Source organism: Culex quinquefasciatus, chromosome 1 (assembly GCF_015732765.1).
Source record: "Culex quinquefasciatus strain JHB chromosome 1, VPISU_Cqui_1.0_pri_paternal, whole genome shotgun sequence".
In the NCBI taxonomy this organism is placed as follows: domain Eukaryota; kingdom Metazoa; phylum Arthropoda; class Insecta; order Diptera; family Culicidae; genus Culex; species Culex quinquefasciatus.
The window spans coordinates 19,375,374-19,398,801 of NC_051861.1; the positions used below are offsets into that span (position 1 = coordinate 19,375,374).

Consider the following 23,428-nt stretch of genomic DNA (forward strand, 5'->3'; position numbering starts at 1 on the left):
GAATACGTTTTCGGACTTTCGAAGTAACAAAATTTGAATTAACGAATCTGCCCTGTACATGGAACGACTGACACCTTGCAAATTTTCAATTACATTGTTTTGCTCGATTTAAGGCTTGCCTTGTCATAGAATAAATCCTTATGCAAAACATTGAGTTTTGAGTAAAATTTCAGATAATTGTGAACTTTACTGAACTTCAGATTGATTTGTGTGATTTATTCTAAAATTTCCTCGAACCTTTTTGTAAAATGTTCAATTTAGATGAAAACTGCGTGATTTAAATGATAAAACAATCAAACCTAAAAAAAAGGTAAACCATTCTGATTCAAAACCAACCAGCGTGTAACGAACTCATCTGTCAGCTTTCCACGCTAAAACAGCAAACACACGCGGACAGAACTTTCGCTCGCTTTGAACTTCCATCGAGCAGCTCGCTTCCAAATTAATCGAAATGGACGCTTCCCTTTGCTCCACAATGCTAAATCAGCCCCAAATGGAATGCAATTTGTCGCCACATTTGTTCCACTGGATAAATTTATCGTGCTTCGCTGGGCCGGACATTCCGGATCGGTTTGGGAGATTGTATGCAATAAAACGTGACGGCACTTGGCTGATTTTGGATCGTTTTTTTTTTGTGTGATTTGAACTCGACTAGAAGTTTTGTGGCTCCAGTCGAGTGGAGACGCTTCGGATTGATGTCTGAAATGGGAATTTGTTAAGCGTGTACTTTTAATTTTTTACAGCTCTGCAGGGTTGTAGGGGAAATTCTCGTATGTTTGGCAAACTCCATCCAATTTGCTGATTTTCACTATTTAAACAATCAATTTTGCAAAACTTTTGATAGAAACTTGCTTGTTCACTTCTTATTGAGCTATTTATCATTCGATTTCATTTAAAAACCCTTTTAATTAGCTTTAGTTGAATGTCAAAGTTCTGACCTGTCAACACTAGAGGCACGCTGGAATTAGATGCTGTTCCCCTACTTTGGGCAAATCAACCAAAAACATTTTGAATGCATTGCGGATTCAATAATTTCAATTTCGCTACTTCGGACATCTGAACTTTTACGCAACGTATTCAAAAGCATTCAAACGTCAAAATTGAGCAGACAAGCTAATGTTTAAATTTCGACACTTTTGTTCGTCGATTTCCGAGCACGTGGTTTCGTGCTTTTGACAGCTGTCAGTCGTTTCAATTAGCGAATTCGGATTCGATAATTCGAAAGCAGTTCCATTCTGTATCATAATCTAACTACAAATTTAGTCATTTAGGAATCCACTTCCTGATAACTTTGTCTACTGCGTTCAAATCATCCGAGAATTTATCTCGCCAAACCGGAACAGAACTTACAAACGAACCTAACCTCAAATTCCAAGCGAACAAAAAAAACTCTGCTCAAAATAGGTTTCCCTACCGGTCATTTTCCAATCCTTTGCCGAGTTCGACAGTGCAAAGAAATGTTCGAAAATTACCATTTCCCAGCGGCAGCAGTCGGAACTTTCCCCTTTTATCAGGTCTCGGCTTTCCGGACCAGAATTCCATCACCGGAAGCAAAGTTTTTCCCACTGGGCCATATTTTCGCACGCCATTATTTCGGCCGAAAAAGAAGAGGAAAAGCACCCGGCAACTTTTCCGTGACCGAAAATTTCCCCGGAGTCACGATTTTGTCGGCTCATTAAAGTTTTTCGCATCCTTTCACTGTCTCTCCAGAGCTCTCAAGGGGGGTGACCAAAGTGGAAGCATGGAAAGGTGTGCACTTTTCCGGTTGTCCGCTTTTCCTTTTAGTTTGTTGTTTGACAAACTTGCGAGATATTTCACACGCCACTAGCGAACTATTGGAAACGGTGCCGAAATGGAATTTATCACACCGGAAACTTAATCACGTTCGACGTCTCATCCCTAACCTCTTAGTCACGGGTCTAACGAGCCTAACAAAGTCTTATTGCATGCCTGGAATGGTTCTTTTATCATGTAGAAAGTTTTCCGTTGCACGTTTTTGTCCGAGCTTATCTGATAGCTGTTTAACCACTTCATCCAAGTTTTGCACTTAACATCTAACCTTCTTAAGATATTCGCCACCGCACTCCGCCCTAATTGATTACTAAGCGAAAAACTTTGGTTTCTCTTCCCTCTCTCCCACGCGTTTGTTGTGCCACAAAAAGCAGTAAATTGCTCAATATTTAGCCGTAAAAAGAAGCAATGTCGGGACAAGTACCTGGCCAAGCACAACGCCGTCTTCGACCAGCTGGATCTGGTGACCTACGAGGAGGTCGTCAAGGTTCCGGGTAGGTTTGCAAATTCCCACCCCTGCTATTGACAGGTGCTCACCTACATCTGGGCACGCGCGCCTTGCGCTGCTCCTGTCAAACGCATACAGGGTCGTTTTTAGCTCTTGAAGTAACGTTTGTGTGGATTACGTTTTGATTTCCAGTTGGCGATCCGGCCTTCCAGCGGCGTACCTTGGTTTTGCTCGGAGCCCACGGCGTTGGTAGACGTCATATCAAGAATACCCTCATAGCTAAGTACCCGGACAAATACGCTTATCCGATACCACGTGAGTTTGGCGAAATCCGTTTTCGGTCGTTGACAACTTTCTAACGTTTCCCTCCACCTTCCGACAGACACCACCCGACAGCCGCGACCGGACGAGGAAAACGGTCGCAGCTACTACTTCATATCACACGACGAGATGATGGCGGACATCGCGGCCAACGAGTACCTCGAGTACGGCACCCACGAGGACGCCATGTACGGCACGAAGCTGGAAACGATACGGCGCATCCACGCTGACGGCAAGATGGCGATCCTGGACGTCGAACCACAGGCCTTAAAGATACTGCGCACCGCCGAGTTTACGCCGTACGTGGTGTTTATTGCGGCGCCCCTGCTGCAGAACATTGCCGATGTGAGTATTGCGGGACTCTTTCTATCGGGTTACACCCCTGCATTTGACAGTGACTCACCTTTCGGGGTGAATTGCCTTGATGGCAACAGCTGTCAGAGCAATGTCAACAATCAAAACGTCACCGACCAAATTTGTACCCTTCCACAGTACGACGGCAGCCTGGAGCGGCTGGCGAAGGAGTCGGACATGCTGCGGCAGGCGTATGGCCACTTCTTCGACCTGACCATCGTCAACAACGACATCGGCGAGACGATAGCGATGCTGGAGAACGCAATCGACAAGGTGCATTCCACGTCCCAGTGGGTGCCCGTGTCGTGGCTGTACTGACAAGATAGCGAACTAGAATGCCCGGCCTGTCTCGAGGAGGAGTGCGACTGCGACTGTGACTGCGAGGTAGATCTCAAGTAAAGGGCAGTAATTGGTCGGATGCAAAAGAACAAGAAAAAAACTTACAGGACACCGGTAACCGAACACGGAACTTGATGTAGTGAAACGTAAACAAGAAACAAACAAAAAAACACAGGAAATTTATAACCTTTGGAATGAAGAATAAACAGATTTACCTAAGTTCAACCATGGTTTACTCACAAAAAGTGATGTGTCGTGTGCAGCAAACAACAAAAAGTCAGTTAAATTGAAGTGTTTTGAAAAAAAATCTAGTTATTGTTTTAATAAAACAAATAAACAAACAAAAATATCTACTACTACTACTACTACTACGTCAAACAAAAAAAAGGCCGATTTTATATTATCAAAGTAGGAACAAAACACAAAACCATAAAAAAATGATAAATTCACTTACCACATTGGAAAGTCATCTTTTCAAGATCACGAGTCATCACTTCAGGATCACTTCATTTCAGTTAAATGTCATTAGTAGGAGAGAAAAAAACACATTTACGGCGGAAGAAAAATTAAGAAAATCATCGAATTTCATAAAGAAAAACAAACAAACAAATTGTTACTTTCGAATAAAACCAACAAAAAAAAACAAAGAAGAAAACATATAGAAAACGAGCAAAAGCACAAAAACCAACGCGTTTCTATGGGTAAGAATGACCAGCTAAAAATAAAAAAATGAACACGAAGCATAAATATTAACCAAGGTTGCAGAACACGCGCTCTTATCCGACTCCATTTCTACCCACTTTCCCGATTGCAAAATAGTAACAATACCGAAATCCCAAAACAAACTCACACTTCAAAAGGAAAACAAAACAAGATTAACTAATAACGAAGTGATAGAGCAAACAAAATAAAACCAACACAAAAGAAATGGCACACAAATACACACAAACACGCAGACACTATGCAAACTATGCAAAGAGTAAACAAGCGAAACGACAGTTGTCAAAGAACGACAACAAGTAAACCAGAGACATAAAGAAAAAGAAGAGAAAAGAAAACCGCGGAGGAAAATATTAGTTAGACTTGATATTAACCAAAAACAAATGTTAACATGATTATTAATAATTAAAGGTAAAAGAAGTATAATTAAAACAAAACAGATGGAAGCAAAGCTAAAAACCGTATAGAAGGAATAAAGAAGAGACGGAGACGAGACAGATGAAACAGCAAAAGAAATGTAAGGACTAACTATTAAAATCCAAAAGTAATAGAGAAAAAACATAATTTAAAGGATGCGGAAATGGTTGAGACGTAGCGAGATTTTTATCATTTGAACGAGAACGTATAAAAAAAAACATAACAAAACAAAACAGGACGAGTGAAATTTGACGTTTCAGCAAGTAGCAAATTCAGCAAACAAGAAAAAAAATAACACAAACACAGATTTATTGGAAAAGTTTCAGGGTTGAATGGTTTAACTTAAAAATAGTAGTCAATCACAAGCGTGGAAGGTGGAAATTACCGAAAGCAGACATGATCCACAAAGTGTGGATTGTGAGTAGGAAGGATTCAAAATTTGCGTTACTAGCCAACATTTATCCCCATTTCCGAGCTGAGTTGTTGATGTACGTAATCGTTGTTAAGTTTTACATTGTTTATGTTGGTTTCCGTAAGTTATGCAACGGTTTAAGTTTTTTGAAAACATTCCTGACGATCCAGGAAATGTTAAACACTTTTTTTACGATGGTTAGTTGAATTTTGCTTTTTTTAATAACAGCAGTATTATGTTTGAATTATGCATTTTCTTTTAAAATTGCAATTTATATATTTTATTTGATTAATTCAAATAATGTTTAAAGCATGTTGCAAAATAGCCAATTACTAATCACAATGACAACGGTTCGATAACTTGCTTGTGCCAACGATGTCAACGTTACACGATTATTTCATTTAAATTGAAATAATAACTAATTGGCACGTTGACAGAAGCACTAGCAGAAAGTTCTGCTCGGCAAAACATGCGAGAAATACTAAAACACACATTTTAAATTTTCCTCTACCTTGAACGAAAACACACTCACTCTCACAGACAAACACCCTATTCCACAATGATTTGAGAACTCGGAAAGATAGAACAATCAACTGTATGAAATCTAAGAGCTTCTTTCTCAAACGTAACAGCCAAACGCTCAAAAAAGGTTTGATTTTTGCTGTCAAATTACACAAAAAATGTTGCTGTGGGTTACATTCCAACTCTGTCAACATATTTTGCACAATTTTTAGGCAAAAAGTCACACTCGTTAGAAGAAATTAAATAAATTCGGAAAGATCACTAAATTCAACAAACAAAAAAAAATACACAATAAAACATTTTTGGACATTGCAACATACGCAAAATATGCTATTCATATTTAACAAGACACACAAACTTTAACTCACATACACACACAAACACACACACACAAAACAAAAACAGAAACGGTGTAAACAATACACAAAAATATTCAGCTAACACAAAATTTCAATTACCTAAAAATCCCTGAAAACCGAGCAAGCATAAGAAAGAAAGAAAACCCGGTCAGCTGAACCTTACAAGCAAATAAATTATGTTACGATCGCTAAATTTTACAACTCTGGAGTTTTTTTTTTAAGGTCAATAAACCAAATTTCACGTTTTTGCTTTTGGGTGTTTTTGAAACCGCCCTGAGTCAGGGGTATTAAAAAACACTAAAAAAGCAAAAACTGAAAATTTGGGTTATTGGACCTTTAAAAAAAAAACTTCAGAACTATATGACTTGATCAAACAACTGTCATACGTCAAAGGGCTAAGATAAATCGGAATGTTTAATGAAATCGTTCAACCTTTCAAACAGCCAAAAGCAAGCAAAAACAAAAATCGTTGCGTAATGAAATGGATCCACAGTGGATACAGCAAACAGATAGTGTATTGTAATAATATAATTTTATTAGTTTATTTTTTTGTTTTTGGATGAGAAAAAATTCTAATAAAATGAAGTTAATAAAATTGAACGATTTTCATTGTGTAGCAGTTTTGAAGAGTCCTGACTTATAATTTCCTTGGCATTCGATTTGACTGTTTGAGAATAATTATTTGCTTATACGTTTTTCTTTTTCTTCGTGTAATCCAGGGCCCCGGCGATGGCCTGATATGAGCTACCGAACAACATTGGCAATATGGCGACGTTTGTTTACAAACATGGGATTGTTTGTGGACGAACCGAAAAATTTACTTTTTTGTGAAAAAATCTATAACCATTGTGCAATAACATTAAGTCTTCCAAAACAGACAAAATTTCGTTAAATTTCAGACCAGAATTTGTTTTATTATTATTTTTCAATTTAAACCTCTTTTATCGCAATTCTGATTAAGATTGCACATCAAATCATCGTACCTTTAATGTATCTTTAGTTTTCACATCGATTCGCTGTAGATTCGTGTTTAAATTTTGAAATTTAGCATAAAATAAAATAAGTTGCAAAATTCCCAACTTCAACCATGTGCAACAATTTCCACATCACCTATGCATGCGCACGTAGATAACTCCATCGAGAAATTAAAAGTGTAATTGTGTGCGAGCAACCTGGAGTTAAACTTACTGAAGTACCATGGTAAACTTCACAGCAACTGCACAGAAAGTTTAACTCGATGTTGCAGCCTTGACAGCACGTTAGGCAAACAGATTGCTAAACCGACAACCTGTCAACAATTGCAAATATTATGACAGGATTACGAGTACACTGACAAAAATGTTGTCAAACGAACGGGTCAATTTACAGTTTGAAAACCTCTAGAGTTATCTACGTGCGCATGTATTGCGTGTTTGTACACGAAGGGTTTTTAGGTTAAAATTTGTACCCGCAAAAACAAATGGTAAGCTAGTGTGCGTGAGATCGGGCTAAGATAGCTCTCTTGACACAGAGCTTACACTTACTACCAAACGTTTGATTTGATAGTAAGTATGAGTCCCGTTTTAAAAACTGACACTTTTTAGTTTGATTCTGTCAAACCAACGGGGTACAAATGAAAAGTGTCCAACAACCGGAGGTTGAGTGTAGAATTATAAACCTGGCCATGGTCTTCGTTTTCTATACACACGAATGGTATTCCGGGTCTATAGGACCCAGAAATGTTTTCGGCTGCCAAAATTCGAGATTGTAACCAATTTTGGGTGTCTTGGTCGCAAATGAAAGGATGTCTGACTTTCTGAATCCGACCGACAGAACCGGTTTTGGACACCGTGGCCACCGGGAACCTGCTATAACCGAAAAAAGTCCTTTTTAAAACCCCTACTTTGAGGAACTGTATATTCGAAAGGATTGCACATAGCAGGTTGCTTCTGGTTGCATTCGACAGATAATAACCTGAATTTTAAGCTCCAGAAAAAAATGGTCCATAGTGTCCACCGGTTCCGGTGACCCGGAACTTCCGAAAAACTTGATTTTTGCAGTTTTTGACATAAAACCGTCACACGGACCAGTCTTTTAAAACGGATTATTTTGCAAATCATTGCAGAAGGATACTATATACTACCCCTGACTGTTTGGTATCGGTTCTGGCCAAATGTGGCCAATCCGGAACCGGTTCCAGGGTACCACTGAAACGGTTCCAATAATTGTCACGATAGAAACCCGTCATGTTGCACATCAAACTTCATGAAATTGCATGTTTTGACCATCTGAGGTCATGCCGATGTCTTCTGACCCATCCTGGTCACTCCGGAACCGGTTACCGGTGGCCACTGGGGGACACTATCGGAATATGTCATGAACCCTATCATCCGCCGTATCAAACATCATGAAATTGCAAGTTATGACCATCTAAGGTCATGCTAACGTCCTTTGAACTTATCTGGTCACTTCGGAATCGGTTTCCGATGGCCACTTGGGGACACTTGTGAAATATGCTAGAAACCGTATCATCCGAATTATCATACCTACTTCATAAAATTGAAAATTATTACTATCCAAGGTTATGCCAACATCTGTATCCTCCCATATTGCAATAAAATGCAGAAGGACGGTTTTCATGTAGGTTCTGATACACAGCAAAAAAAAGGTGAATTTTGGAATGTTGAAAATTTGGTTGGTTGCATATTACCACTTTTTTGAGTAATTTTACCTAAAAAATGTGTAAAAATATGATCCTAATGAAAATTCACCACAAACTGATGAAAAATCACCAATTCCTGATGTAATATTCTAGTTTTCTTTCTAGCTCAGTTAAATAAAACGACAGAGGTTGTTAGGCCACATGCCGATTTTGTGCAGGTGATATCTAGCAGGACAATGGATTCTGGTTCCATTTGCAACGTCATCCCTTCACTTCCTGCGAGTCTTCAGCATCGGTCTGGTGCCTTTTTCTCTGACTACGATTCTGGTGCTTCCGGAAAATCAACCTCTTTGTAAAATGTGTTCAATATATTGGTAAAGGGCCAGTACGCAGCTTCAAAGAAAAGGGGTAAAAAACGGCTCGAGCAGCAGAATAAAGAAGAGAAAGCGCTGTTGCCAATTTGAAATTTTCCTTGACCGAGTGCTTACACTGCTAAAAAATAAAGATCAACAATCGACCTTTTTTTTCTTTTAAGAAAATCACTTGTGGAAACGAATGACGCTCTCAATCGCTCAGTACATTTCTTGAGTTATAGAATGTTGCAAAATTGTATTACCGTGCTTGGCATTTTAACCAACAAACGTCCAAGTTTACGTCCAAAATCAAATTTCAGGGCTGTCTTGCGATCCACAAATAACATTGCACGAGGGGGGTGACACACTCAGTTTCAAGCTGACCTATATTTCGACAATTTGAGATATTTACAGCAAATTAAACACAATCACATTCACCTATGCAAACACCTGAAACTGCGTCACGGGCCAGATTCTGCAGATGGCTTTACTTTTCACCAGCCCAATCGGCACCGGGCCGTAATTCCGCGAGTCCGAGCTGTTTTGCACGTTGTCACCCTCGATCCACAGGTGACCCCTCGGAACCGTCACGATGCTGGTCCGTATTTCCGGATGCGCCGGATGTTCCTCAACCAACTCCACGCCACCATCGTCGGAGCTGGCATCCACCGAGCCGGACACAAAGTCCACCTTCTGACGGAGCTTCTGGTCGGCCGCCGCCGAGTCGGAGTTACGGCCCGGTACGACCGACGTGTGGATCGTGTAGCTGTTGGACAGGGGGTTCAGGTTGAAGGACGCCTTGGTCATGATCCGGTCGCCCGGAAGCCCAACGATTCGTTTGCAAACGTGCTGCAGGGGATTCGTCGGACTTTTGGCGATTATTATGTCCCCCCGTTGCAGGTGGTTTAACCGAGGGGTTATGTGGTCTGTGATGAGGATGTTGTTGGTGTGAAGTGTCGGTTCCATCGATGGACCCACGCACTAAAATTTAAGAAATCATTTTAGAGTTCATTAAAGTCAATGCACTGAAATTATGTAATTTCGTGCGCTTACTACGACAAAATCTCCAAGGTATTCAAAGGTACAATGTGTTAAACAACCGTACTGGACGACGTAGCCAAATACGCCAGCTGCTTTCGACAGGAATTTAAACATTCTGATACAAGATTATCAACAATGTGCCACTAAAAAGATTTTATTTCACGACAGCATTTTTATTATAACAATATTCATGTATCAGCTGGACTTGACAGGTAAACAAAGTTAATTCATTCTGTTTACATATACGCGTCTGTTTTGATGACAGGTTCTCATCCTTGGATCACATTTTTCGTTTTTTGAACAGGGGTTTCAAACAAGAGGTAGCTGTGTCCTATCCCTCACCTGCTCCAGACCAAAATCCAGGATAAATCTGTCATACCAAAGTGTGTGTGTGTATGTGTGTGTGTGTGTGTGTGTGTGTGTGTGTGTGTGTGTGTGTGTGTGTGTGTGTGTGTGTGTGTGTGTGTGTTCCACCTCCCTTGGTTTCAACCAGGGATGCCACATTTGAAGATTTTCGAGCACAGGCTCAATGCTCAAACGTATTGTTTTGCCATGTTATTCGATGATTTTTAATTAAATGAATTACTCACGAAAAAGATAACAATGTTTTGCTTCTTTTGCCAAAAACAGGCTTGTAATAGTAGTTTATGCAACAAGTTGCAAAAAGAGGAATTTTTCAGCACGAGTCGTACATTTATCCAACGAGGTTCACCGAGTTGGATAAATACGACGAGTGTTGAAAAAATCAAGTTTTGCAACGAGTTCCATACAATATTTTTTGCAATTCCGAAAAACACTCATTGAGTGAAATTTTAAGTAAAATTTTCATGTATTTTTCCAATAAATCGTTTAAATAAAAAAATGTTGAAAAGTTTTACTTTTCGAAACAAGTGCTGAAAAGTTCAACTTTTCAGCACTCATTTCAGTGCTGAAAAGCAGAACTTTTCAGCATTTATTTTGAAAAGTGTTGCTATTCGATTCTGTTATTTTTGGTAGGAAAAAGTAGGCCGTTTCATTTCTTCAGAAGGACAGGAAAAGTTGACAGTTTCACAGCGGAATTGCAAAAAATATTATTTTGCCATCAAGTTAAACTCATTTGCGTTTTTGTGATGTGCCCGAAAATCTTCAAAATCTGGCATGCCTGGTTTCAACCCAAAATTTCAAATGCCTTATTACATACATATTAGATTCTGATTTTTTGCTATGTCAAGAATAAATTTAATCGAGAAATTAAAAGTGCAACATGGAGTTAAATTTTCTGTCAAGCTGTTGTGAAGATTTCCATGACAGCTGGGAAAGTTTCACTTAATGTTACCGGCTAACATATCTCTTTTTAATTTCTCGATATCGAGAAATTAAAAAGAGAGACGTGAGCCAGTAGCATGAAGTTAAACTTTCACAACTGTCATGGTAAACTTCACAGTAGCCTGACGGAAAAATTAACTCAATATTGCACTTTTAATTTCTCGATTGCTGATTTGTGTTACATAAAGAGTTTGTTTTTGTCTGTTTAACTGGGATTTAAAGTTGGAATCATACTTCAAACGAACGAATCATTTAACCGTGCTGCTGGTTGTAAATATTGTTGCTAGTAGATCTAGATCAGCTAGCTGTAGAAATACTTAAATCTGCAGTTGGCGCGAAGCTGCCGAAGGCGAATTGGGTACTAAAGTCCTATGTCAATTTTTATGTACAACGGTAAAAACCGCGATTAAAAACCATTTCTGATCACTTTTTTTCATTTTAATGCAAAAAAAATATTGACAAGACAACATTTTTTTCGATGGATCAACTATGGTCCCCTTGGAACAAACTGTCAAGTAGGAGCTTTTCTGTCAAGAAGGACCGCGAGGTTAATTTTTCAAAATTGATTTAAAAATCCATTTTAAACTCTTTGTGGTCGTACAAAGGGTCATTGTACTCAGAAAAATAAGGTTTACCGCTGTAAACAATAATAACAGCAATCTAAGCTTCATTTTAGGACCCAATTGCCCAAAAGTACATGCGGCAAATCAGCCTCAAACTGCCTCGATTAAACAAATCCCTGTCATAAAAAAACAAATACCGTAATCTAGGGCGAATCGGGACTACAGTCTGAATAGGGACAGCAGTTTTTAGAGCACCAACCGAAACCAACCAGATAAATCAAAATATTGTGCTCCAACATGGTTAAAACTGCTGTTTCAATTCGCCCCATGTGTCCCGATTGACCCCAGTTTACGGTACACACAAATAAGAAAGACTCTTAATTTATAAAGATCGTTCGTTGGATCAAATGTTTGCGTTGGTGAATATTCGTAGAAAGTTTAAACTTTTTAATTTGAAAGTTGGAAAGTTTTTGATACTACCATGCATTTATCGAACAAAATCGTTGTATCGGTAAAAGTGTTTTACTTTTAATTTGAAAGGAAACCTTTTATAGTAAGATCATACAACATGTAATACTACAATGTTAATTTTAATTTGTAAATTGTGCGTTTATTTATAACGATAACCTATTAGTCTACAACTTTTTATCAGGTCAAGGAAGTAACTGTAGGAAAAATATAATCGATAGAAGTAATCCATACAAACTGAGTTAGTGTAACTATTCGTTAAACTAAAATTAAACAGAAGGCTTAGACTAGAGTCTTCACAAAATTTTTAAAAGAAGATAATTTCAGAAAAATGTGCTTGATTTCAGGCTTGATTAAAAATTTATTTTTAAAAGTTTTAAACAGTATATTAAAAAGACATTTTGTTATTGTATTTAAAGTTGTACAGGTTCATTCGCGAGATGAGCATTTGTGGGCGGTTAGTTGCTAAAAGAGATCGAAGTAAGTGAAGTTGGCTAGCCACTGCAACGCCGGCAACAGCCACTCTGGCCACATCCGATTATCCCGCATCTCATCGTCCTCCTCTTCGTCGGCTCCTGCTTCTCACAGTGAATATCACCTTTTTCGTGCTTGTCCAAAAACCGGATGTGATAATCTTCTTCAAGCCAATCTTGTTGTTCACGCAACGCTTCGGCAGCGCCATCTCCTCGATGATCGTGTTCCAGTCCTCGCGGGAATTAACCTTCAACCACCAATCCAGGGTTACCACCACCGAATACAACCGGTGAGAATCCACATTCCTACCTTCCATCCTACAAAAACAAACAAAATCAATCACAAACACCCAAGCTTCCTTCTTTCCCATTCCGGTCGTGGAACAGCTGCAGTTCCTGCTGGAAGCTTGCCTTGTCCTTTTCGAGTGCTCGACCTTGTCCCGTACCCGCACCACCCTCCTCCGAAGGCGTTCTACTGCTGCTGTTTGGCGTCCTCGCTGCTGCCGAGGTCGGCTTTGCCTAGACTCACCAGCCACAATATTTGGAATGGCTTAACATCTCGAGATTGAATGGACCAAATTGGTTGCAATTTTGAAAATATTTTATCTTTTTTCCCCTGAATATGCGAGAATATTGTCAAGGTTTTTTTTTGCAGAAACCTTCCGCACGACCTGCAGATTTCGTGGCATCATAATACAAAAATCTATTTGGATTTTTTTCCGTGCACACCAGAGCCGTTTGGGAGCGTTCTTTTATTACGTAACGCAGTAGGGGGGGAGGGGGGGTCGGAGGCCGTGTTACGCTCCATACAAAATTTTTAAAATTTGTATGGAAATTTTGTTACGAGGGGGGGGGAGGGGGTCTAAAAGTCCGATTTTTCGCGTTACGTAATAAAAGAACGCTCCCTTTGACGTTTCTCCATCTCCACTGCGCTGAACCGTCAGAAAAATTTTCCAACTCATTCCCTGTTTGGTGTTTTCGGATCGTAACTTTTTCACTTTTGTGAAATCGTGATTTTTTAAATCCGTGTCGCTGCAAATTTCATAAATTGCCGTCAATTGTTTCCGGGTGGCCAATACGATGTGTTCAATGTGAAATCCATGGTTAGTCTGGTAATCTGGTAGGTTTTAGTGTCGCGAAAAAGGATTGTGTTTTTTTTCTCTGGCGGAACGGAGATTACGGAAAGAACAGCAGGATGGAGGACCAGGCGGTCAACCCGCTGGATGCCAAGGTCAACGCGTTGATCGAGAAGGTGTTTCTGATAACGCTCAGCAAAAGCCCGCCAAAGGCTGGCCGCTCGCGGCAGCAGTTTGTGTTCATGGAGGAGGTGGCCGCGATGGCCGGAGAGGATGCCCTGCTCAATTTGGAGCTGCTCGAGCAGGCCCTGTTTGAGCGAATCTTGCTGTTTAATCCGCGGGATTATTTGATTCCGAACAATGTAACGACGGCTGAGACGGACGAGGTGGCCGAGACTAAGGTCATGCTCTATCTGTACGGATGCTTTGTCCGGAACGAGCAGACCAGTGCCCATGGCGGGAACGATTCTATCGCGGTGGATACTTGTGCTAAAATGAAGGCACTTATACTGAGAAACGCCAGCACTTCCTGCGGCAGCCGGAACTGTACGAGGGCAGAACCTGTCGGCGCAGCTCGTCGAATTGTTCAAGCTGTACGACGACGATGTGCTGATCAGGGCGCGGTTCGTTTCCGAAACGGTCAAGGAAGTTGGCTCCGATGTGGGTGGACCGGAGGAGGAAATTGCGTCCGTGTTGAGGGGCATATTCGATCCGATCTTTGGGGAAGCGGCCCGGGCGTTGAGGAGTGCCTCGCTGATCAGCATGGAACGGTGGATTATGCCGTTGCTGGAGGTTTTCTCCAGCGACAAGAGCAACCCCAGACTGGCACATCTGCTGCTGGACTACACGAGCCCGCCGGACGGAGCGGAAGGTGAGATAAAAAAAAATCGAATAAACGTCTCTGGCTTGTTCTAACGGCTTTATTTTCAGGCAATAAATACTCCGAATCGCTGCTCGGTCAGCTGCTGTCTCTGTCGATCATGCCACGCAACCACAACGGGCCGTACGAGTTTTTCGAGAACCCACTGACCACGAACCGTTCCGCGTACGACAACCTGTCCTCTTCGCTGTGGAACTACACCAAGTTGCACCTGGAAGCAATGCATGGTTTCGTCAAGAGTTTCCTCCTGATTGGGGGCGACGTCCGCAGCAAGATCCTCTCCTGGATCGGCAATTGTCTGCATGCGAACGTACCGCGAGGCCAGATCTGGAATACGCACCAGATGCAGAACGTTTTCGGCAACCTGACCACGGCACCGGACTCGTTCAGCGTCAACTTGGCCGGCGTTCTGCTGAGACTGTGCCAACCGTTGCTCAAGCCTCAGCTGAAGGTTCTGATCGTGGATCCGACGTACTGCGCCGTCCGCGAGCCGGACAAGGCCGCCAAGGGCGTTCACATGCGTGACACCGAGAAGGAAACGTGCCTGCTGCCGGTGGACGAGGCCGAAGCCCGGCTAGACGCGGACAAGTACAACTTTGTGACGGAGTGCTTCTTCATGACGCACAAAGCGATCGATCTCGGGTTTCGCGTTTGCATCGAGAAATTTTTCCGCATGAACCGCGAGCTGCACCGACTGCAGAGCGCCTACCAGGACACACTCGGGGCGGCGGAAGTGGAGCGGACGTGGCCAACAACATCATGCAGATGCTGTCCAGCCAGACGCAGCAGTTTTTGTGTCTGCAGAATTTGCTGCGCGAGCCGGCCACCGACCAGCTGCTGTTGCAGTTCTACGAAGCGTCCGCCATTTGGTTGGCCCAGCTGGCGTCCCGTGAGGCAACCCGCTTCGACGGGGGTGACAAGGCGAAGGGCTTTGCGCCGCAAAGCGTGGAGGAGGTCCGGCTGCCGCTGGGAAATGGAATTTCCAAGGTGTTGAAGTGAGTTGGAACTGCGTTGGGTAGGTTCTAGGTCAGGTAAAAAGTTGCGTATCTTTCCGTAGGTGCATTCCCGAGTACATCATGGAGAACATTGTGGGTTATTTGCAGTTTTCGCGACACTTTGACAGCCAACCGCTGCGCGTTGACGTCGAGGCGCAGAACAACATCTTCACGATGATTTTGGTGTTTATGGGTTCGTCCGAGCGGATTCGCAACCCGCACCTGCGAGCGCGCCTTGCCGAGGGCCTCGAGAGCTTGCTCCCGAAAGAGTCCGAATCGGGTGGGTTCTGCTTCAGTGCGGCCCTCTTCACCAACCACGTGCACCGGCTGGAGATCATTCCGAACCTGTTGCGGGTTTTCGTGAGCATCGAAATGACCGGCCAGAGCGTGCAGTTTGAGCAAAGTTCAACTACCGGCGGCCGATGTACGCCATCATGGACTATTTGTGGAAGATTGACGAGCAGAAGGCGTGCTTCCGGGAGTTGGAGCGCGAAGCGATTCGAAACATTGAGGCGGAAGATCCGCCGATTTTCTTGCGGTTCATCAATTTGCTCATCAACGATGCTATCTTTCTGCTGGACGAATCGCTCAGCAATTTGCAGCAAATTCGTCAGCTGCAGGCTGCGCAGGACAACGGCGAGTGGGCCGAACTGCCGGCCAACGAACGCCAGCAGAATGTGGCCAACATGCGCCATCTGGGAATGCTCGCCCGCTTTGACAACATCCTCGGCCGGGACACGATCAACATTCTGCAGCTGCTGACGTCGGAAACGCGCGAAATCTTCTGCCACTCGTCGATGGTGGACCGCGTGGCCGCGATGCTGAACTACTTCCTGCTCAATCTGACCGGCCCGAAAAAGGGCAACTTCAAGGTGAAGGACAAACGCGAGTTCGAGTTTGATCCGGCCAACACGGTGCTCGAAATCTGCCGCATCTACGTGAACCTGCAAGAGTGCGATGCGTTCTGTCTGGCCGTGTCCCAGGACGGTCGTTCGTACAGCCCGAAGCTGTTCGAGTACGCCGAACAGGTCCTGACACGAATCGGCGGCGGCCAACTGATTGGCGAAATCCAGGAACTGTCCACGCGCGTTCAACGCCTCGAAGCCCAGCAGAAAATTGACGAAGAAGCCCTGGTCGATCCCCCCGGACGAATTCCTCGACCCGATCATGTCCTCCCCTCATGGTTGATCCCGTCATTCTGCCCAGCTCGAAGACCGTCGTCGATCGGTCGACAATCGCGCGGCACCTGCTCTCCGATCAGTCGGATCCGTTCAATCGGTCGCCACTGACGATGGACCAGGTGCGGCGTGATACCGCACTCAAGGCCCGCATCGACGAGTGGATTCGCGAGCGACGGGTGGAACACGCTGCCCGAATCAACGCCCAATCGGCGGGTGATGAGTGAAAGACGTACTAGCGTAGTGTTACTGTGTAAAATCCACTTTATATTCTATTCACATAGCTAAAGGAAGATTTATTTTTACCTTGCTTTATTTTTTGCGCAACAGTTTTTTTTTTCTATATTATAATAATAATAATACCGTAAACAAGAGATGAAAAGCAGCTGCGAGCCACTGCTTTGTTCCGGGATTTAGGTTTAATTAGGAAAGACACGTGTGTAGAACGTTCGGTTTAGTCTCGGCAGGACAAATACATAATCCCAGTCTAATGGAATAATAACGTGTTGCATGTGTTGTTTTGACGAATTAATCGAAAGAAAATCTTTAGTTTCTCTTGGAGGAAAAGCGCTTTCTGTTATGATAAAACTTCTGCGAAATATATAATGGATCTGCCATTCAGACTTAATGCTGCGGTACGAGGAATTCTTCCAGAGAGCCGATCCGATTATTATTTTTGTTGCATACACAATTTGCAAAACAATTTTTCCTAAGTCGATTACTGGTATACTTAGTTGTGATACTTCAAATTTAAATAAATGAAAAATCTCTAATTGAATTTCGTGATGAGGAGAAATTCTTGTTTGTCCAATTTGTAGATTTTTTTTTTTTATTTTTGTTTACACATTAGATGGGAACTTTCTTACACACTGTAATACATACATATTACAGGGTTGTTACGGACGGCGCGGATGGCGCGTATCGCGCGGTTTTGCTGGCTAATTTTTCTCAGGCGCGGATTTCGCGCGGATAGCAATTTTGATAAACAAAATAATTAAGAACGATAGAATTTCTTTCAAATTACAAAGGAAAATATTATTAGGAATTAAATAAATTCAATGTTTTTCGTTAAGTGCGAACACATCAACTTCTAAGAAGTTGTTAATGAAGAAAATTTTCTTCTAAAAATTATTGATTTTTTTTCTTAATACGAAAAGATACGAAACATTGAAATAATCTTCAAGGAGCGATTTTTTTTAATGTATTGAGATTTGTTATATAAATTTAACATAACATAACAACTCATTATTTTTAAAACATCTGCTTAACAATTCAAATAAATACCAATTTTATTAAAATCAAAATAACAAAATTCGAAAAATTACAGAATTTAAAAAAAAAATGAAGCATTCATTGCTTTTTAGATTTTCTAAAAATTAAAAATTCTGTTGCCACAGTGATTCAGGTAGAATTGATTCTTCTCCCAATTATCACAACATGACGAAATCAACTTAGAAATCTGCTAAAATCTCCGTCTCAAAGCGAAATGTAATGTTAAAATTAAAAAAATAAGAAACCTGGAATTCAACAATTTGAAATTTCAGAATTTACATATTCAAATAATAAAAAAATAGAATTCATAATTTGAAATTGTCAAAACATACAGACTCAAAAAACGTAAAAAAGTACGAATTATTCAATTGAAAAATTACGAAAATATTACAATTGATTTTTTGTTAATTTTTATTTTTTTTAAGAAAGTTCTTAAGTTATCAAATTATTAAATTTTTAAATTATTTAATTATTAAATTATTTAATTATTAAATTATTTAATTATTAAATTATTTAATTATTAAATTATTTAATTATTAAATTATTTAATTATTAAATTATTTAATTATTAAATTTTTCAATTATTAAATAATTAAATTATTAAATTATTAAATTATTAAATTATTAAATTATTAAATTATTAAATTATTAAATTATTAAATTATTAAATTATTAAATTATTAAATTATTAAATTATTAAATTATTAAATTATTAAATTTTTAAATTATTAAATCATTACATTATTAAATTATTAAATTATTAAATTATTAAATTATTGAATTATTAAATTATTAAATTATTAAATTATTAAATTATTAAATTATTAAATTATTAAATTATTAAATTATTAAATTATTAAATTATTAAATTATTAAATTATTAAATTATTAAATTATTAAATTATTAAATTATTAAATTATTAAATTATTAAATTATTAAATTATTAAATTATTAAACTATTAAATTATTAAATTATTAAATTATTAAATTATTAAATTATTAAATTATTAAATTATTAAATTATTAAATTATTAAATTATTAAATTATTAAATTATTAAATTATTAAATTATTAAATTATTAAATTATTAAATTATTAAATTATTAAATTATTAAATTATTAAATTATTAAATAATTAAATTATTAAATTATTAAATTATTAAATTATTAAATTATTAAATTATTAAATTATTAAATTATTAAATTATTAAATTATTAAATTATTAAATTATGAAATTATTAAATTATTAAATTATAATATTATTAAATTATTAAATTATTAAATTATTAAATTATTAAATTATTAAATTATTAAATTATTAAATTATTAAATTATTAAATTATTAAATTATTAAATTATTAAATTATTAAATCGGAAGAGCACACGTATTAAATTATTAAATTATTAAATTATTAAATTATTAAATTATTAAATTATTAAATTATTAAATTATTAAATTATTAAATTATTAAATTATTAAATTATTAAATTATTAAATTATTAAATTATTAAATTATTAAATTATTAAATTATTAAATTATTAAATTATTAAATTATTAAATTATTAAATTATTAAATTATGAAATTATTAAATTATTAAATTATAATATTATTAAATTATTAAATTATTAAATTATTAAATTATTAAATTATTAAATTATTAAATTATTAAATTATTAAATTATTAAATTATTAAATTATTAAATTATTAAATTATTAAATTATTAAATTATTAAATTAATAAATTATTAAATTATTAAATTATTAAATTATTAAATTATTAAATTATTAAATTATTAAATTATTAAATTATTAAATTATTAAATTATTAAATTATTAAATTATTAAATTATTAAATTATTAAATTATTAAATTATTAAATTATTAAATTATTAAATTATTAAATTATTAAATTATTAAATTATTAAATTATTAAATTATTAAATTATTAAATTATTAAATTATTTAATTATTATTATTAAATTATTAAATTAAATTATTTAATTATTTAATTATTAAATTATTAAATTATTTAATTATTAAATTATTAAATTATTAAATTATTAAATTATTAAATTTTTAAATTATTAAATTATTAAATTATTTAATTATTAAATTATTAAATTATTAAATTATTAAATTATTAAATTATTAAATTATTAAATTATTAAATTATTAAATTATTAAATTATTAAATTATTAAATTATTAAATTATTAAATTATTTTTTTTGCCATTTTCTTAGTTCGGATCATTTTCGGAGTCATATTTTAGTTTAGAGAAATTTAGAAAAGAAAATAATAGAAATTTCGTGTTTCGATTTTTCAGAGTAAAATTTTGGCGAGAATTATCAAGTACTTAGTCTCTAGATTTTGCAATTTGGTGATTTATTTTAGGGTTTCAATTTTTTTCCTGAATTTGTTTTAAAAGCAACGACATTTAAAGTGTTGCAAAAAATGCTAATATTGTTTCAAAAATGGCAAAAAAGGTTCCATTTGGTACAGGTGGGATATGAATCCACAACTGATCAACGGTACTGATCCAAATGCCTTATGTATTATTCTTTTTTCGTTTAAAATTTCATTCATTATGTTACTCTCTTCTATGTTTGTCGCGATTTTTTTTTATGGCGCGGATTTCATGCGGATTGGGTTTTGGGGTCGGCGCGGATCTGGCGCGGATTTTTTCTCGACTTTTCCGTAACAACCCTGCCTGTGGAAACGGATCGTAAACCTTTGACCACCGCGGGTCAGGGCCGAGACGGCTGAAAGAAAGGGGCGCGACAATGTGGGAAAGGGAAGTAATTTGTGATTGTGGACGGTATTGTTTTGATTCGCAGTATGTTGAGTCAACTGCTTTGGATGATGTGGTTGATTTTTTATAAAATATATTCTCTTTTACTGTATATTGTTTTCAATCTTCACGTTTTTATTCAAACAAGTGAGGTTTGAGCCCTTACTCAATCTATGGAATGGTTAAAGGATTAACACAAATATTACTATAGTATTTACTTTTGGTAAACTTTTATAACATGCTTAGGACCAAAATTGTAATAAAACACCGCGACAAAAGAAATAGCAACAGATAAACAGACTCAACACTCAACTTTTCAGGAGAAAACAAAACACAGTAAAATGACAACTAGTTTTTGAATTCAAACTAAAAATAAAACAGTTTTTGCTTTAATGAAAGTTGATAGGCACACTTTAAATGGTCAAACACTATACGTAATGTACCACCCTCGGCCGAGTTAAAATGCATAACCGGAAAAGAAGGTGTGCATGCCTGGCACGAACACCCAAAGCGTGTTCTAGCGTGTTGCTCGTACTGACTCAGAGCAAGGGTGAGATGTGTAAGGGCGGTGCATAAGATCGGTCAGAGCCGTTTTTACACTGAAAATTGCGAATTGTGAACTTGCGGCGATACTACGGCAAATTGCCAGAATGGCCCCGGATTTTCAGTTGGCTGAGGGTAACTGGTTTAAACTTTTAACAATAAAAAAAATGCTTGATTAAAAATTGGAATTAATATATTTTTTCGGCAAATTCATGCCGACATATCAAAAGAGCTATCATCAGGAGGTCGCAAAGTTCCAATCAAAATGAGTCCCGCTGTCCTATCCCTAAACGGTTCATTACAACGGTCAGCCAGCCGGGTCTGCGCGCACAACGCGATGTTCCAAAACAGATTCTGGATGGAACCAGACTTCTTCCGAATTTTCATCACGTTCGGAGCATGCAAAATCATACCTTCCCACCCCCCTTGGTGGGTTCGTATAAATTATTGATTTGCAAAATGCTTTCGGTTTTATTCGCCACGTGGACGCTTTTCGTCCGTGCTTTTTTGCATAGCATTATGATGGAAGCATTCCCGGGACTGTTCATCGTGTCCATGGTTCGACGTTCCACGAATTCTCGCGTGCTCGAACGTGTATCGTAATCGCTCATTCACCTGGAGGATAGTTATGATGAGCTGTAACTGGGAGCAGAAAACTGATTGCATTTTGCATATCGTTATTTATGGCCGCGAGGGCTCCAAGGCAACTGATTATTCTGGGAAGGGTATAACTGATGGTGCACTTCTGCAGATGAAGCTACATGGAAGCTTTATGGATCATGCTAGAATGTACTAACCTGGGCGTGCTTGGTATGATTTCTGTGGAGGCGCATGGTTTCTGGCATTACTTTGAACAAAGCTTGAGCAAATTGTGTTCAGCTTTTTAAATTTTTATATAACAATCACACAGGCTAGTTTGGGTGGTATAGTATTCACATTGGACAGTATTTGAGTGGATCATTTGAACTAAAACCTAGCATACTTCTCTATCAAATAACTTCGTGTACATTTTGCTGGAGCCGCATGGTGCTTTAAATTCGATCAATCTACCAAAATCCGTTGAATTATATTCAAAAACTCATGCAACAATTCAATTGAAAACATGTTTGGCTATCCAGGTTTTTAAGCGAAGATGGTGTTCGAATGGTGAACGTCCGAAATGTCAAAATCGCGCATTAGCACCAACTAGGGACCTACATAGGGAAATGAAATGTTCTGGGAGAAATTTCAAACACCCAAAGTACTTGTAGTTTTTCTTTTGTGTTGGCACTTTTCTTGTAACCGAACATAATAAAAACTACCAGATTATTATCAACAACAGTTTTACAATACTTGTAATTGTTATAAGTATCCTTTTTTGCCAAAATTATTTTAAATTGATTACAACCTTGTTCTTGCATGATCTTGTTGCTCGATTGGAACCCCGATTGGACAGTTCTGTTGGAACCCTGAGAGTGACATTTCGCCTCTCCATATAGGCTCTCTAGCACCAACATTAGAAAAAAAAATGTGGCTGTCTTGCCATGGCACATTTTTTTCGTAATGTTGGTATTACTGCGTGATTTTGACATTTCGGGCGTTCATCATTCGAACGCCATTTTCGTTTAAAAATCTGGATAGGCTCTTGTTCATCAAATCAGCAAATAAAGTTTCATTGTATTCAGCTATGTTTATGACATATTTTTTTTTGAATTAAAACCCCGTTTTAACGTCCTTTTTTGAAAGCGTCGAGCTTAAATTTGGTCACCCCTTTTTTGGATTAATATAATTTCAATCACTGTACTAAGTGCATCTCCAGCGCGGGTAGCAAACATCGAAGCAAATTTGCACCCGACGTCAACCCCACCGCGGTACTTGTCGCGGTAGCAAATTTGCTCTCAGTTCTTCGAGATTTCACTTTGCTACCCGCTATTCTGCTGGTTGCTACTGTGGCAAATGGAATAATGCACGGAAAACTGAATCATGCACGGAAAAAAAATTAAATTGTTTTTTTTATGTATAAAAAAATAAAAAAAGACAAAATTAAAAAACAATAAAAAATTGAAATTAAAACAAAAATAAAAATTAAAAGAAAATAAAAAAAAATTATTTTTTTTTTAAATTTCAAATTTTTTAAAAAGAATTAAAATAATTTAAAAAAATTTAAAAAATTTAAGGCCGTTC

At 37.8% G+C, this 23,428-nt stretch overlaps 3 protein-coding genes across 15 annotated transcripts in view; 2 read left to right on the forward strand and 1 right to left on the reverse strand.

Moving 5' to 3' along the window:
* LOC6032190 (peripheral plasma membrane protein CASK) overlaps nt 1–6,278 on the forward strand; it is a 614,477-nt gene extending 608,199 nt beyond the window's left edge. For 7 of the 13 annotated variants that reach the window (XM_038258117.1, XM_038258110.1, XM_038258150.1 and 4 more), the window contains 4 exons: nt 2,163–2,285; nt 2,432–2,554; nt 2,622–2,905; nt 3,053–6,278. In XM_038258117.1, coding sequence (XP_038114045.1) covers nt 2,163–2,285; nt 2,432–2,554; nt 2,622–2,905; nt 3,053–3,232 — 710 coding nt within the window. In that variant the 3' untranslated portion in view covers nt 3,233–6,278. The remainder of the gene's footprint in view (nt 1–2,162; nt 2,286–2,431; nt 2,555–2,621; nt 2,906–3,052) is intronic. The other 6 variants (XM_038258121.1, XM_038258131.1, XM_038258141.1 and 3 more) reach the window with 1 other exon arrangement.
* A 2,754-nt stretch (nt 6,279–9,032) lies between these two features.
* LOC6032186 (mitochondrial inner membrane protease subunit 1) lies at nt 9,033–9,945 on the reverse strand. Its single transcript, XM_001842781.2, has 2 exons — nt 9,731–9,945; nt 9,033–9,658 (listed from the first exon to the last, which is right to left on the reverse strand). Exons 1-2 carry the CDS (start codon nt 9,830–9,832, stop codon nt 9,116–9,118), a joined length of 645 nt encoding a protein of 214 aa, XP_001842833.1. The 5' UTR covers nt 9,833–9,945; the 3' UTR covers nt 9,033–9,115.
* Nucleotides 9,946–13,458: 3,513 nt separating this feature from the next.
* Nucleotides 13,459–17,160, forward strand: LOC6032187 (ubiquitin conjugation factor E4 A). Its single transcript, XM_038266713.1, is given in 9 exon segments — nt 13,459–14,128; nt 14,131–14,154; nt 14,157–14,474; nt 14,534–15,210; nt 15,213–15,478; nt 15,541–15,875; nt 15,878–16,617; nt 16,619–16,654; nt 16,656–17,160. Coding segments are annotated over 9 exon segments (3,030 nt in total). The 5' UTR covers nt 13,459–13,722; the 3' UTR covers nt 16,884–17,160.
* The last annotated feature ends 6,268 nt before the right edge of the window (nt 17,161–23,428 follow it).

Excerpts from the sequence above, each read along its gene's own strand:
- LOC6032186 (XM_001842781.2), bottom strand. The coding sequence starts at position 9,832 with ATGTTTAAATTCCTGTCGAAAGCAGCTGGCGTATTTGGCTACGTCGTC. Across the intron at positions 9,659-9,730 it reads ACCTTGGAGATTTTGTCGTA|TGCGTGGGTCCATCGATGGA; the intron begins GTAAGCGCACGA and ends CTTAAATTTTAG.